The 14,453-nt window shown below is 41.3% G+C and overlaps 1 protein-coding gene across 2 annotated transcripts in view; it reads left to right on the top strand.

Moving 5' to 3' along the window:
• Positions 1-14,453, top strand: part of ARMC8 (armadillo repeat containing 8) — a 61,364-nt gene that overhangs the window by 1,698 nt on the left and 45,213 nt on the right. Inside the window, exons 2-3 of one of the 2 annotated variants that reach the window (XM_085069990.1) lie at positions 321-397; positions 13,327-13,398. In XM_085069990.1, coding sequence (XP_084926116.1) covers positions 321-397; positions 13,327-13,398 — 149 coding nt within the window. The remainder of the gene's footprint in view (positions 1-320; positions 398-13,326; positions 13,399-14,453) is intronic. The other variant, XM_085069991.1, reaches the window with a different exon arrangement.

The following is a 14,453-nucleotide window of genomic DNA, read 5'->3' as shown; positions in this document are numbered from 1 at the left end:
TTTATTCTATATAGTAATTAAATGTAATAAAATTGCAATTTAAGGCAGTGCGGATAACTGCAGTTCATAAACAGCACTCTGTTAACTTGCTTTGACACTTACAATGTTGTTATCTGCGTTAAGCACCTCATCTTCTCTAGATCACGCTTGAACACAGAGTTATCTTTCTGTGATGTTGCCCAGCAGTAACACACTGCACATTTAAATATTATTCTGTGGGTTGCCTGCTTCTTGCCTGGGAGGTTTTGTAGACTTGCTGCTGCATAAGCCATTCTGTGAATTGATATAAATTATTGCAATTTTTTGTTCTGTCTCTGCAGGAGGTCACAGCCAGTAGCCGCCACTATGTCGATAGATTGTTTGACCTCGATCCCCAAAAGGTCCTGCAAGGTGTCATGTAAGTCAGTGAAACTCTCTTGGGCCCTTGGTTGTGTGTAGGCCAGGTATACTTGATCCCACTAGAGTAATAGGTCAAGGGCAAGAAGCTCTTCCTATGTTTTTTTTGAGAAATATAGTTGGCAAATCTTAATACAAATATGTCAGTATTGATATATAGTATTGATATAGACTCTCACTCCGTAGTGCATATGGTTCATAACACTGCCTCCCAGTTGCCAGAAATGAGGTTAAACATTCTGTGAGCACTGAAAATTTTTTCAGATATGTTTCTTCCTTTTGGCTGCATTTTACTCTTCTTCCAGGTCTGTTGAGATTCTTCTCTTTTACTGCACTGCCAAGTCAGTGTACCTGCGTGTTTCCCCTGCTGCCATGCCTGAGTGTTGGCTTTGACTTTTTTAATGCTTGGCTTCTGTCTCTGCATGGAAACTTCAAGCTGCAAGAGAATGCTTCCACAGAAATGAATTTGGATGCAAGTTATATTTCAGTACCTCTGTTTCAAGCCAGTGGTCAGGGTAGGGACTGAGAGAGTGAGTCAAGGAGTAGGAGTGTAACTGCTGCAAAGCTCTGGTTGTTCCCTTGCTGTCCTTGGGCCATGAGCTTTCTGCTAGAATCACTTTCCAGCAAAGTGGCAAATGAGACCTTGCCCAGGACTGACTGGTGGTGAAACGAGATCTTTTTGGGCTTACCAGTCGCTTGCTGGCTGTGGCTGTTGAGTAAAACATGAGGAGAAATCAGAGGAACAAGTGGATCAAAAAAGCCAAGAATGTTGGTTGTGTTGCTTAGCATGACCTGAGGTGCTTCCCAGTAGCAGAGGAAAACAGTTATTCCAGGTGTTCAGGGGTAACGTGTCAGTGTCCCTTTAAGATACATGAAGAACCCAATATATGTCAAACTGTCCTGGAAGCTCTCTTGGTGGGAATACTCCCTTACCTGTATAAGAACTTCTGATACCCCACTGTAACTATGTACAGGTTCTTTGCTGTAGGGTAGGCTGGTTTTGCTTCCACCCATTGGGCCTTCATAGTCCCCCTCCTCATAAAGGTGGTGGGGTGGTCCTGGGGAAGGACATGTCCCATCCAGTGTCCCAGTGGGGTGACTGAGCCCCTCTTTTCTCCCTGGCAGATGCTCTGAGCCATGGCTGACACTCGATCCCTGCTCTCCTTCCTTTTCAAAGGTCTGGAGCCCACAACCCTTGGTAATCCCTTCCCTATCTTTTGATATGCTATTCATCTTTTGAAATATAATTGACCTCCCAGAAACAGCAGTTTTAGGCAGCATCTTTGTCTTGAATAACGTCTGAAATTCTTCATCTTGTCCGTGGGTATCAGTGGATTCTATGCTGAGATCCTTTTCTTGTATTTAAAGACAAGAAAGTACCTTTTTTTTTCCACAATATCTCTCACAGGGCAGATTTGGATGGTAAAACTGCGTTTGTGATGCTCTGGCTGAAATCTCAATTGTTAGAGTACCTTTGCTGAGTCTGAGCCAGTCCTATGTGGCAGATGCGTTGTTTTCGGAATAGTGGTGGGTGGGTGTGCAAGAGTCTAATTTAGAAAAATGGATATAAAAGATAGAAAAAAAATATAAAAGAACATGAAAATGTATTTAAAATATAGAATTTAGAGCAGTGGATGTGTTAAAAATTTCTGTCCGTCCAAGATTCTTTTTGGGCAGAAAAATACTACTTTGCCCTTCTTCCTTTGCTTTCAGGGTATATGCAAAGGTATTGAAATTGGAATGAACTGGTATTTGGGGTGGAGTAGGAAAGGAGTAAAGTTTTTCCAGAAGTGCCTGTCAGAAGCTTTACCAGATATGCTTCATCCTTTGCAGAAAATATTTGTTTCCTAAGATATGCTGGTTTTTCTCTGCATCCTGGCTGGAAATACCAATGACCTAGATTTTTATTTTGATTGATGGAACTGTATGAATATCAAGGATCAGAAAATGGGCTGTTGTAAGAGGCTTTGTTTCTGCAGATTGTCTTCATTTACAATAGTCCTCTTTTTCATATGCTTGAATTAATAACTTGGGCTTGGGGCTTTTTTTAATTGCATCCTTGTAATTTTAATGAAACCAAACTTTTGAATGAGCTTTGATAAAGGTGAAATGTACCTAAATGCTTCTTGAACTTGAAAATCGTGCCAGTCCAGTTTTCATCTTGTAACTTGAGAAAGCTTTACTTACATGTTATAAAAACTTTTAAATGATCAAAATCTCTTCTTTTCCTTTCTTTCCCGTGAATTTTAAGAGAGGTGGTGTTTAGAGGCTTCCTTGTCCAGACAATGAAGCTTTACCTGGTTAGGGGCATTTTACTTTTCCTCCTACTGGGAAAACAGAAACCATTTTCCTGTTGTCTGGTACTGCTACATGTGGGTCTACTGATCTTACTTCAAAATGATAAGTTTCCTGCAGACCTTCTGTTCACATAATTTCTGTCCTGCTCATCTGGGTATTGATGGTGGGTAGGAAGGGGGGAACTGTGAGCACCTGCCAGTAAATCCTGAATTTCTGTTCAGGATTTGAAAAGTTGAGATGACTATTGCCTCTTTTGCTGTACCTGGTAGTGAACTAAAGCGTTCAAGGCCCATCTCCATACCCACATCTGTGTGGCAGTGTGTGTATTTACTTGTTACTTACCGTCTTTGTAGATGAGCAAGGTTAATATAGTAGTTCCTTCTGTAAACATGATCTCTACATTGTGGCCATGCTTATGATTGAGAGGAGTTAGCAGGTTTGCTCTGTGTCTCCTTAGGCATTCCTGTGACCCTCTCCTCTTGTTGTAGAGCTCAGGTTCTCTCCAGTGCGCTCTGAGTGCATTCTGCAAGGTCAGCACTGATGTCGGGTGTGCAGCTCTGGAGTGCAGCTCCTGTTGGCAGTGCATGCACTGCCTCACACAGATACTGCAGGGCATTAGATGCTGTGGTCTCTGAGGCTCTGTTCAATGTTTTGCTGGTATTGGCAGAGGAACAGAACAGAAGTGGCTCTGTAAATTTCTGTGTTTTTATGAGAGCTTCATTTGTCCCAAGATGGTTGCTGCAACATCATCCTGTGCTGTGCAATGTGGCAGTATTTATTTATTAAAAGCATTTCTGGGTTGTGATCCTTAGACTGTGATCCTTTACTTTTCACATGCTGTCGAGCTTAGGACCACATTGTTCAGATGCAAGACTGATAGCTGTTTTTATCTTCTAATTTATTTTCTGGTTGGGGGCTTCTTTGAGAGACATTTTGTCATGCTTACATTTAGTCTGGTGCCTTCAAAGTGACATCTATCGTTTTAGGGAGAGCTGTGTAATCCCACCTCAAGGCTGGGTGTGAAAGGAGCATCTTTTCTGACAAGTCTGGCTATCTCAAGATCCCAACTGTTTCTCATCAGGCAGTTCCTCATCAGTCAGAGGGTGTCATCCTTGAAGATATGTAAATTATCATCTTTGTGGTGCACTGAGAATTCCCGTGCTACTGCTGTTCCTGTCTGGTAGGAATTAGTGGACAAGCATTTTCCAACCTCATGTGAACATTTTATTTCTCAGCACATAGAGAGAATGAAGGAATGAAAGAAACATCCTATAGAAATAGCATGTGATCCTCACACAGTGTGTGTTTTACATCCAATGTTTTGATTTTTGTATTTTGGATCTGAAATAAACGTTCCAGGCACATGTTTAGATGACTGTGTAATAGTGTGCTGTGTTCTCAGCCATGGCAGTTGGAGTGAGCATCAGTGCTGTGTTCACACATGCCCACAGCAAAAGCTTTTTGAAATATGAGAGGCAACTTCATGGAGTGGGAAGAGAGGAAATTCCCATCTCAGTTCAAATGGAGCAACAGGTACCCCCCTTCAGGGAGTTGTAAAGAGGGTACTTCTGCTTCTTGTTCTTTTTGTCTGTTAAACAATCCTTCTGTAACACTAAGTAATGAACAGCACTTGTTTCCACATTTTTCGTTCCAATCAGCTGCATCCCATTTTCAGTCTCAGTTGAGCTTCAGTTTTTTGCAGGAGCTGTTTCAGTTTTGTGCATATTCCCTTGGCCCTGTGGAAACAGAACAGTCCTTAGAGGGTTGTTCCTGTTAACTTTGCCCCTGTATATTTTTGGCCAATTCTCTTGTCTCCTAGACAGTACACTATAATAAATTAATATCCTGCATGAAACTTAGAGGTGTTATTGGCTAACAACAAGTGATGTAATTTTTTGAAGTAGTGTTTTTCTGCAGTCATTCAAGTGTTGAGGAAAGAGGCTCCTGAGTCTCTTTTTGGTGCTTTGTGAGCTGCAGGATGGGCTCTTTGCAGCTTGGAGCTGAGAAGCTGCAGGATCTGATAGAAATTGGAGCAGGTTTGGGTGGTGCTGGGAGCGCTGCTCCATTTGTTGGTTTTTCCCTTTCAAGAGGTGAGCTGTGCAGAAGACTTTTCAGAGAGAGAGAAACCGAAAAGCTTAAACATCTGAGAATTAAGTCGTGCTCTGTGAAGAGGGGCTTTCAGTGCAGTGGGTTTTGTAGTCGGGTGGAAGGATGGTGTAGACAGAGGGAAGAGAGGGAGATGCACTTCAATGCAAGTGTATTCCTGTCACAGAGAAAAGGTACTCTCACTTTTGTGTTTTCTTAATAATGCAGCAAAAGGTGCATATGCAGAATAGCTTCTTATGGCAAGTAAGTTGTTACATATTGTAACTCCTGGTCTGATGTATAGAGGTGGGCTAAACTTCAGGTGTACCTATAACAATCTTGAGCCTTACAGGGATGTTTGATATTTCAAGCCTTGCAGTTACTACTCTCAGCCCGTGAGAGCATGTTGGTTTCTCTGTTTCACTGCCTCTCAGATGGCTGTGAAGCCACTTTTTTCCAAAACCCCTCAACTGCTACCACCCTCGGCATGGTGATACTGTTGCTGTTGATGATTTCAGGCTCCGAGGTAGGTAAGGTAGGAGAAACAGCCCCTGTCAGACTGGCTGAGGGAGCTGAAGAGAAGGAGGGGAGCAGGTCACAGGAGTGATGGTGTGGGACTTGGTGACAGACCTTAAGCTGAGCACAGCTGAACACTGCATGGCCATTCAGAGTTTACCTTAATCTGTTATGCAAAGGCAGTGGCTGCCTGAAGGGGAGGGCACAAGCAGCAGGTAGCTGAGGAAGAAATAGTTCTGCCCTTTGGGGGTGTGTGGGATTTTGTCAAGACTGAACTTGGAGGTTGGGCCTGAGGGATGTGTGCCACAGAGCCAGCAATGCTGCTGAGTTTGTGATTCTTCATATTTGGCATTGGAGTTTTTGGTTCCAAGCTGCCAGTTTGCACTGATTGGGCTCAGCATTAAAGAAAGTTGAATTCAGTTACTTTCCAAAAGAGGCTCATTTTCCATTTGCAATATGGAACTTTTATGCTGATGCCCCGTAAAGGGTTGGCATTTCTAGTAACATGCAAGGGACAGAACTCTGATTACCAGTTAATTTCTCTACCAGATAATTCAGCTGACTTTAGTATATATGCTGTGTTACTGTTGCTGAACTGATAATGTCAATTGTTGAGATGCTTTTCTTTGGGGATTGCTCATAGAATTACTTGCTAAAACATACTTCAAAGAGGCATTTTCTCAAATCTCCAGAAGCTCCAAAATGAGAGACTTTGTGGATATAGATATTATGGGATTTCTGTTCTAATGAGTAACACCCATTTGAAAAAGAGAATTTAGACATGACTAGGCCAGTACATCATGTTAGCTGTGATAGCTGTTTGGAGCTAAAAATTAGAGGTTCTGTTTCATGTCAGAAGGACTTCAGATTATTATAATCTAGTGGGTATTAGCTATGTTAAATTAATGGGGTTTGGTGATCCTTCAGTGGTTGCTGGCCTAAGGTGCAGTGGACAGTGTCAAACAGTGTTCCAAGCTCACATCTAGAACAGCCAAGCACTTCCTGCAAGGCCATTTTAAGGTATTTTCCTGTCCTGAATGAAACTTTAAACTTCTCCATGTGGATCACTTGTGGTGGGCAACATTCTGTAGATAAAGAGTGGTGGGCTTAAAATGCGACAGTGGACAAAAGTAACTTTAAATAAAGGGACAGTGAATGAAGAATAGTGCAGTAAAAATGTAGTGTTACAGATACCTCTTGGTTTAATGAAATTTCATTTAATTTTTGCTTAAGCTGTGGGATGCACTGCTAAATGCCAAAGGCAGTCCTTCATCCTGGGAAATGAAATATCCTTGAGGGGAGATAGAGACATAGAAAAAAAAGGTACTACAATTACTTGTATTTGATGGTTTGGGTCATTCATCTGAAGCAACAGTGGTGGAGCCATTTTTTTCACGTGGTTTGGCTGTTTCAGGACAGTTGTGAAAGAAGTGTTTTGCTGATCTGGCATCACAGAGCAGGGATTTTCTGAGTGAGGATTTCTGAGAGTTCTGCTGAGCTGCAGCTGTTTTGCCCACACCTGTTTTGGGATAATTCTTTACTGTTAGGACCTAGTGTGATTAAATAGCAGAGATTGATGCTGGAATTGAAATTCTGATTATACAGGGCTCTCTCTAGCTAAAGTTCATGGGGTTTTGTTTGTTTGGGGTTTTTTTAGTTTGTAAAGGTTTCACAGAAGTTAGCTAAACTCCCATCCTCCACTAACTTCAATCTCCTTAAATTTTGAGTTACATTGTTTTTAAGGCTAAGGGAGGCAAATTGTCTCTCCATTAGAGATTTCATGCAACTTGTCGCAGGATTTCTGGACTCAGTGCAAAGGATGAGGCAATAAAACATGCTTGGGAGAGGTGGGAAAAGCAGCATCTCCCTTTTGTCAGTGCACGTAGAGACTGGAAAGGTACTTGAGTTGGAGCTGCAGCCAAAGACGTGGAGAGCTCAAGTTGATAAGCTTGATCAGAAGGGCAGCTTGTGAATGGACTGATGTAAACTCCTACATGGAAGGGTTGATATGAGAGGTTTCTGCAATCTGTCACACACAGTGAGAGGAGCACTGGAAAACAGGATAAATTCAGGGTAGGAATAAGCTATCAATATCTCTAACTACAGGTATGGGTCACTGAAACACCTCCCTTTCTGTTTGGTAGACTTTCCTTGGCAGAAAAGCTTATGACATGGTAAGTTGCCTCTCCAGAGAGGATGCTAGGAGTTAAAGCATTTTCTGTGGCATTGTGATATGGAGGAGTTGGATTAAATGATCACTTTTTGCATTATGTGTGTTAAATTCTACTGTTCTGCAGTGCTGTAATTAATAGGCAGGTACTATTTTTCTTCAGCACTTTGATTTTATGCACTGAGACAACAGAATTAAGATTGAGAACAACCATGGATTGAGGGGCTTTGGGTATAGTTTGCAATGTATGTTAATTGTGTCACAGTTTCTAAGTGTTAAAATTCAAAGGAGTTGAGTAACACTGTATTGATGTACTGCTTTGTTCCTTCCTTTAAAATAGTCTTTTTTGTTGCATCTACTGATATTTTTGAAGGGGATTAGAAATCTTGAAACTTTGCTTCCCAATTTGATAATATGTTTTAAAAATAAGCTTATTTAGTATGTCTGTGGTTTGCTTGAGTTGGCAAGAGTTTGCAACGTTTTATTCACTTGGCTGGACACGGAATCATGTTAGTACACTCAATACTTACCGAAGGAGTAGAAAACAGCTTCAAGCCATAGTAGTGTCCATCTTAGAAATTAATTCTGTGACAATGGTGATGGACATATTTTAGCATGCAAAACTGGTCATTAATTCCTGATGTTTTGCACCTGTCCATAAAAATGGAAGAGCGGAGGAAAGAGAGAAGGAAGAAGAGGCAAAAGTTATGAAAAACATAATTGTCCAAACTTAGCTCCTCCACAGTGAGTGTCTGACTGGAATCCAGCTAGTCCAGGTGCTGTTTGCTTATATGATCCTGAAACTTAGAAACTCTCCTGGAGTTGGGACAGATGGCTTTTGTTTGAGCTGTGTCCCTGTATCAGCTGCCACTACCTCAGGTGTTTAGAGGATTGCATTTTGAGTTTTTGAAACCTTTGAGAATGCTGCTTTGCATCACTCTACTGTTGGTGACTTTGGGCAGCCCCTGGTAGATAAATATCCAACTCTGACAGTGCTTTGTGTTGGGAGCCTCCTCTGTCTGCGTAACTGGCTTGGAATCTCTTGGAACTATTTAATACTAAGAGTGAAAGCTGGAGGTGCCCAGGGCTACTTTTCCTTGTGTGATTGTTGAGCTCATGTCTAATACCCTTCTCAGTCTAGGAACCCCTGAGACATGGCTCCCTGCTGTTTTCCAAAACCATAAGATGAGGAAATGTCATGCAGGCTGTTTATTTCCTCCTCTTCTGTGGAGTTCCTGTGGCTGCTTCCTCAAGTCACTCTGGCTCGTTTCAAGATCTTTTGTATTGCTTTGCTGGAAGGTGACGTAGGAAAGCTCCAGGGCTTCCTAACAGAATTTTATAATTTGTTCTGCTTGTGCTTGATTTACTGTATTTACAAATGGAGGTAGAACCAAATTGTCCTGTGGGTGTCCTTGTATCCATGCTGCTTTCTCAGGATCTCTTTTGCAAGAGAGGTGTAAGTATGGGGGATCCCTGGGCATGCTGTGAAAGCCTGTTCTTTCTCAGCTGGGACCTGAGCTCACTCTTCTGTTTCATTGGGGTTTTATTCTGGGGAAGGAGTCCCAGAGTTAGAATTGACTTCGTGAAAAGGTTGAACTTCAGTAGTTTCTAAGTGGAGTGAAGGTCAGTGCCTCAGCTTCCTTCTGCAATAGTAATTTTCATTGACAGACTTGAGGACTAATTTTCTCAGGATACAGACATTTAATAATACTATTTTTTATTGGTTAGGAATCATTGAAACTGAAAGACCATATTTTACTCACAAACTGTTATATTTAATATCGCTTCTTGCTTATTTGAAGTGGCTATATCGGGTGCTTTTAAACATTTACATATTAAACATCAGAATAAAACCAGAACTTCATACACAGTTGTCAGATTAGTTACTCTTGTAACTGTTGTCAAGATGCATTGAGATGGAAATTAGATTTTTCTTTAGTTTAATGTACTCCTAAAATATTTGAAACACTCATACTGTGTTAGTATACTAGCATGCATTGCACTTTATTTATTGCTAATTAATTGAACTGATTGCTTTGGGGTTGCAATGTTCCAAAACATTGTTAGAACTGATAAACCTCACCTGATAATTTTTTCTGCTTTTCTCAAGTTTGTAGGAAGAAAATCAGTCTCTAGGTTGTTTCATAACTTAAAGCTGAGTGGTCACAGAGTTGAACTGATGAAACGATATTTTCATTTCTTTAAGAAGCAATAAGAGATGGAAAAAGCTGGTTTAGCACTTCAGGAAGCAATATTCCCAAGCATTTAGCTATGATCTCTTTGCAGTATTTTGTTGTTGGCAGCCTGTGTTATTCCTCCTTGCAGGTGTTTTCATGTAAATTACTTTATTGCACTATAGTAAATGTCAGCATAAATATCAGATTTTAAATTTATGTATTAAATTGATTGTAATTCAGGTTATTTTGTTAAATTATCTGGAGTTTAGTTTTAATCTAAATGATAAGATTTAATATGCAGGATATAAAAAAACAAAAGCCCAACCAACTTCAAATGCATCTTATGTGCCCTGTTTTACGGAGCTTCAGGTTTGTCTTTCAGCTCTCCACAGAGTTGCTGCTCTGAGCTGAGACACTCAGTAGTTCTGGTGTGTTCTGGGTACAGATGCCAGGTCTGTGATTTCCTGAGGCTGCTCTGGCAGCAGGCTCATAACCTGCTGGAGAGCTTGGAGCTGGGAACTGGAAAGCCTGGATCTCCCTCTGGATCATGGTCCTGTCACAGCTTAGGCCTGCAGTCACCACAGATGAGTTGTTCTACCAATGTTCTCATCTCCCTGTAACTGCGTTGTTGCTGCTGTTCCCTTCCTCATGCCAAGGGCTCCTTTGAGCAGAGCAAATGGGAGCAGGGTGCCTGACATTTGGAAGTGAAGAGGGTGTTGGTTTTAGACTCATAATTTCTGAGGTTTCTTTGTTACCTCATGTACGAGATAGTGATCTTTGCTGCTTTTTTTTTCTTGGATGAATCTCATGATGTCTTGGATCTGAAATCAGTCAAGCTTGAACTCGTTGGAGGTGATGTTCTTAAATAAGGGAGTTGCCCTTAGTTTTTCCAGGGTTCATGATTCACCAAGGACCTAGTACTCTAGGACAGCCTATGTTAGTTCCCTACTTCTTAGGGAATTAGCTTCCTGCTAAGGGAAATCTCTATAAAATATTATATGGAATGACATAATTATTTTTCATAGTATACAAAAAAAGTCTTCTCCTATTTATCATTGGAGTACGGCATTTTAAGGGTGTTCCACCTGCTTCCTGTGTATAGAATAGGGTCACTTTTGTAGGTGGCAGCTTGGAAGAGAGAAGTGTGGCAGGGAACATGGGAGTGCCATAACATGCACAGACGTGGGAACCTTTGAGTCCTGTCTCTGGCAGCTTTTGGTACCTTACCAATATGAAGGTATTTGACTTCTTTGCAAGTTGATGTTGGTGAAGCATGCATGTGTTGGATTTGTCAGAAATCTCAAGCTTGTGATATTTGTTATCTATCTGACATTTCTGAGGAACTTTATGAATGTGGGATGGAGAAATTAATCTGAATCATTTACAGATCAGGATTGTGCCCTCACTGACCCTCTCCACTTGAGTGTTATGGAACTTGGCCATGCTCCTGCCACTTGTGAAAGGGTCTCTAAATCAAATTCTAATAGGCAGTAACTTATTAAATGGTTATAAGGTTATATGGGATTGGGGCAGGAGTCATAGAAGTTGGGTAGTGTTGTTTTTTGTTTTGTTTTGTTTTTTTAACACAAAATACAGTGTAAAATCACCTGAGCAGAGCATTAAAATGTCACCAAAATCTGTTAATTTTCAGAGTGCTCGGTTAGTGCCTCCTGTTTAGCTACCTAAAGTGCCTTTGCAGACTGTGGATACGGTGCAGCTTTTCCAATGGCTCTGGTGCCTCAGGGTAGCAGGGAGAGGCAGCCTCTTCAGAAGTCCTGGAGTGGCCTGAACACTTTAGTACCTGAACTTAATACATCTGTTGGTGCAGTTTGCATTATTCCTTTGAGACATCTGACTGTTGCTTCTGCCACTGTTTTGGACTGACTCCTGTGTTTCACAAACCTTTAAAAATTACCTTTCATGTGAAATTTTCAGCATAGAAACCACTGAAGTACTGTTTCTGATTTTAGTGAAATCTTCAAGTCCATTGCTGGAATTTTTGGGGGCTTCCAGTTTAGCCTGTCTCCTCTCCTGGCTCTTTCTTCTCTACCTCTTGCCTTGTGGTGTGAAGTTACCCAGCTTAGGCAGACACAACAGGAAGGTGCAGCATTTCCCACTGATGCTGAGCTGTGTGGAGCTGTCCTGGGCTGGCAATTGCTGTTCAGTGGTAGCTCTTTGGCAGGGGCTTCCTGACTCTGCTGGATCCAGGTGTGCCCAGAACTGCAGCTCAGCTGCTTTTAGTGCTGCTCCCATGCTGGAGCTCCAAGATGACAGCCAGCCTTGGAGCTAGCTTAGAATTCCTTGAGCGCTCTTGTGTATGCAGGGGAGGGCACGTGCAGTAATTCAGGGAGAACAGGCAATTGCCTTTTGCTAATTGAGCTTTATAAAGCTGTTTGTGCCAGTGAGGTGTTGTCCACCTTGGCTAAAAAGTTTTTTACAATTCTTATAGAGGGAGTTGCTAAACTTGGGGCACTTGGGACAGCTGCTTGGTGCAGTGGAATGTGCTTGTTCAGTGGGCACTAAAGGACTGTGTGGTTTTCCTGCTGGCCAAGGCAGATCTTACAGGATGGGGCTGCTCTACATTTCTTAAAAATTGCAGATAGTAGCTGAGACAGTGATATAGAGGCAAGAAAATGCGCACACTTAAAGCAATCACTAACGCTCCCAAATTATTTGAATAAATTATATGCATAGTGATTAACTTAGCAGTTTTGCTGCAAACACTATAATCACTCTAGTTTTGGTTTTTGTTGATAAAGAATTACCTAAAGTTGATATCTCTTTATTCTCTGCTCTTAAAGGCCCCAACAACTAGAAAGCTTCCTAGAAGTGCATCATCCTGATTTTCTGAAACCAGTTCTAAGCTGCAAGCTTGCTTTCGGAATCTCTGGATGTTAATGTATGCTCAATATGTTCATATGAAGAGAGAAAATGAGCAGGTGGTGATGGTTTTTAGGATGCAGTAGCAATTTTCTGAACGAGGTTGCAAACCACAGGTTTTCATAGGAATTCTTAGTGTGCACAACCAGTGTCCACTTTTCAAAATGCTTCCCATGTTCCTGTACCACTGTATGAATGCCTGTAATGTGTGTAACCTTGCAGTGACTCTCAGGCAGGAAAATGCTTTGGTTTCCGCTTTATTCCTGAGACCTTGAAGTACAGATGTTTAGGTGTCCTGCTGAAATACATGAAAGGATGCCTGGGATAAAGAGGAAAGTGAAAGTCTGGTCTCTGGAGACTGGTGATAATTCCTTGTTCCTTTTCCTTAGCTGCCTTTTCCTGCACCCAGTAGAGTATTCAGTTAAAAGTTTAAATTACCAACATTTGACTTCCCGACCATAAGTGGGGTTTTTTAATTGTTTTAGAAGTCTAGTGACTGTATGGGCACAAAGAACCAGTACATCCAGTTTTGCTCAGTAATAAGGCTTTGTGTCTGGTGTGCATGTGAGATAGTTTGGGATTTTGCTACTTGCGGGAGCTGGGATATAGTGGAATCCCAGAGCTCTGGGATATTTTCCTGTGGGCTGAGGAAGCTGTGCCCTGAAGCACTGCCCAGTCTGTAGCTGCAGCATGGACATGTGGAAAACTGCTTGATAAGCCTCATGGAAATAGTAAATTCTATAGATAAGCCCTCAGTACCTCAGCATAATTTACCAGGGTTTGTTTTTCTTTCTGGATTTACAGAGATATGAAAAATGCTGTAATTGGAAACAACAAACAAAAAGCCAACTTGATTGTTTTGGGAGCAGTTCCAAGGTATGTCCTTTGCTACTCTCCTTTTCACTGATTCACAGCAGGTCTGGAATAGTGATCCTTGGATCACAGGCACTTTTTTGTTTTAACTTTTGATTGTAGTTGACTGAATACTTTCTTTAATGTAACCGAGAGAGACTTGAAATATCTGTTAAACTCATGTATTACAGAGCAGGCTGTTGAGTAATGCTTTTAATTTAGAATTTAATAGAATTCTCTAATGTAGTCTTGGTGTTTTTATTGAACTTTATCAGCTCAGGAATAAAATCTATGTTTTGACATTGATATTAATGATGGATGAAAGTGGTCGTATCTTAATCCTGTTCTTCAGCCAATTGCCTGGTGAGTTCATAAATGAAAATGTGTAAGGTTATGTTAAAGATTTAATTTAAAATGTGAAAAACATCTGAGATAATTTGCTTGTCTGCTCCACTTGCTTCAGAGGATTAAAAACCATTGATCATACTTTATTGTGCCTTGCTGCTTCAGCTGATGTTAACCTTTTCTGGATCCTGATTCCACTAGTAGAATTGAACAGGTAACTTTAGCTCCTGGACTGTTCACTAAAGCTTTCATTTCACCCCTCTTCTCCTCCAGCTTTCTTTCAGCCTCATTTTGCCACAATGGAGAATGACAACCTTGAGCACTGCGGTCCTTGTGCTGGCAATGTGGCACCCACCTGTATCTTTTTTTGCTTAAATGGCAACCAGGTCTCAAACTATCCTGCCTGAGAGCTGCTGCTGCCTTGTCAAAAATGCCTTTAATTTGTAGAGAATATCTTCTCACTGACAGACTTTGTGCCAAGGCCAGCCCTAGAAATTCTCTAGGGATTATCAGTGGGGCCACCCCCTGTATAAAACCTGCTGGATTATCCTCCCTATTGACCAGATACAAACAGGTGAAGAGAAGACTTCACAGGAGATGAAAAGATGAAAGTGGCCATTTGCTGAAGATGATGTGAAATTTAAGGAATTTCTATCAGCAATAGGCCCTAAGGGGTTTTTGCAAGTCCTGCTGATTCTTGTGGCTTCCATTTTAAAAGCTACAGATTTTCACCT

Source organism: Lichenostomus cassidix, chromosome 9 (assembly GCF_008360975.1).
Source record: "Lichenostomus cassidix isolate B80296 chromosome 9, HeHo_3.0, whole genome shotgun sequence".
Lineage (NCBI taxonomy): Eukaryota > Metazoa > Chordata > Aves > Passeriformes > Meliphagidae > Lichenostomus > Lichenostomus cassidix.
The sequence above is the reverse complement of the archived record's forward strand: the minus strand, read 5'-3'. Positions and strand labels throughout refer to the sequence as shown.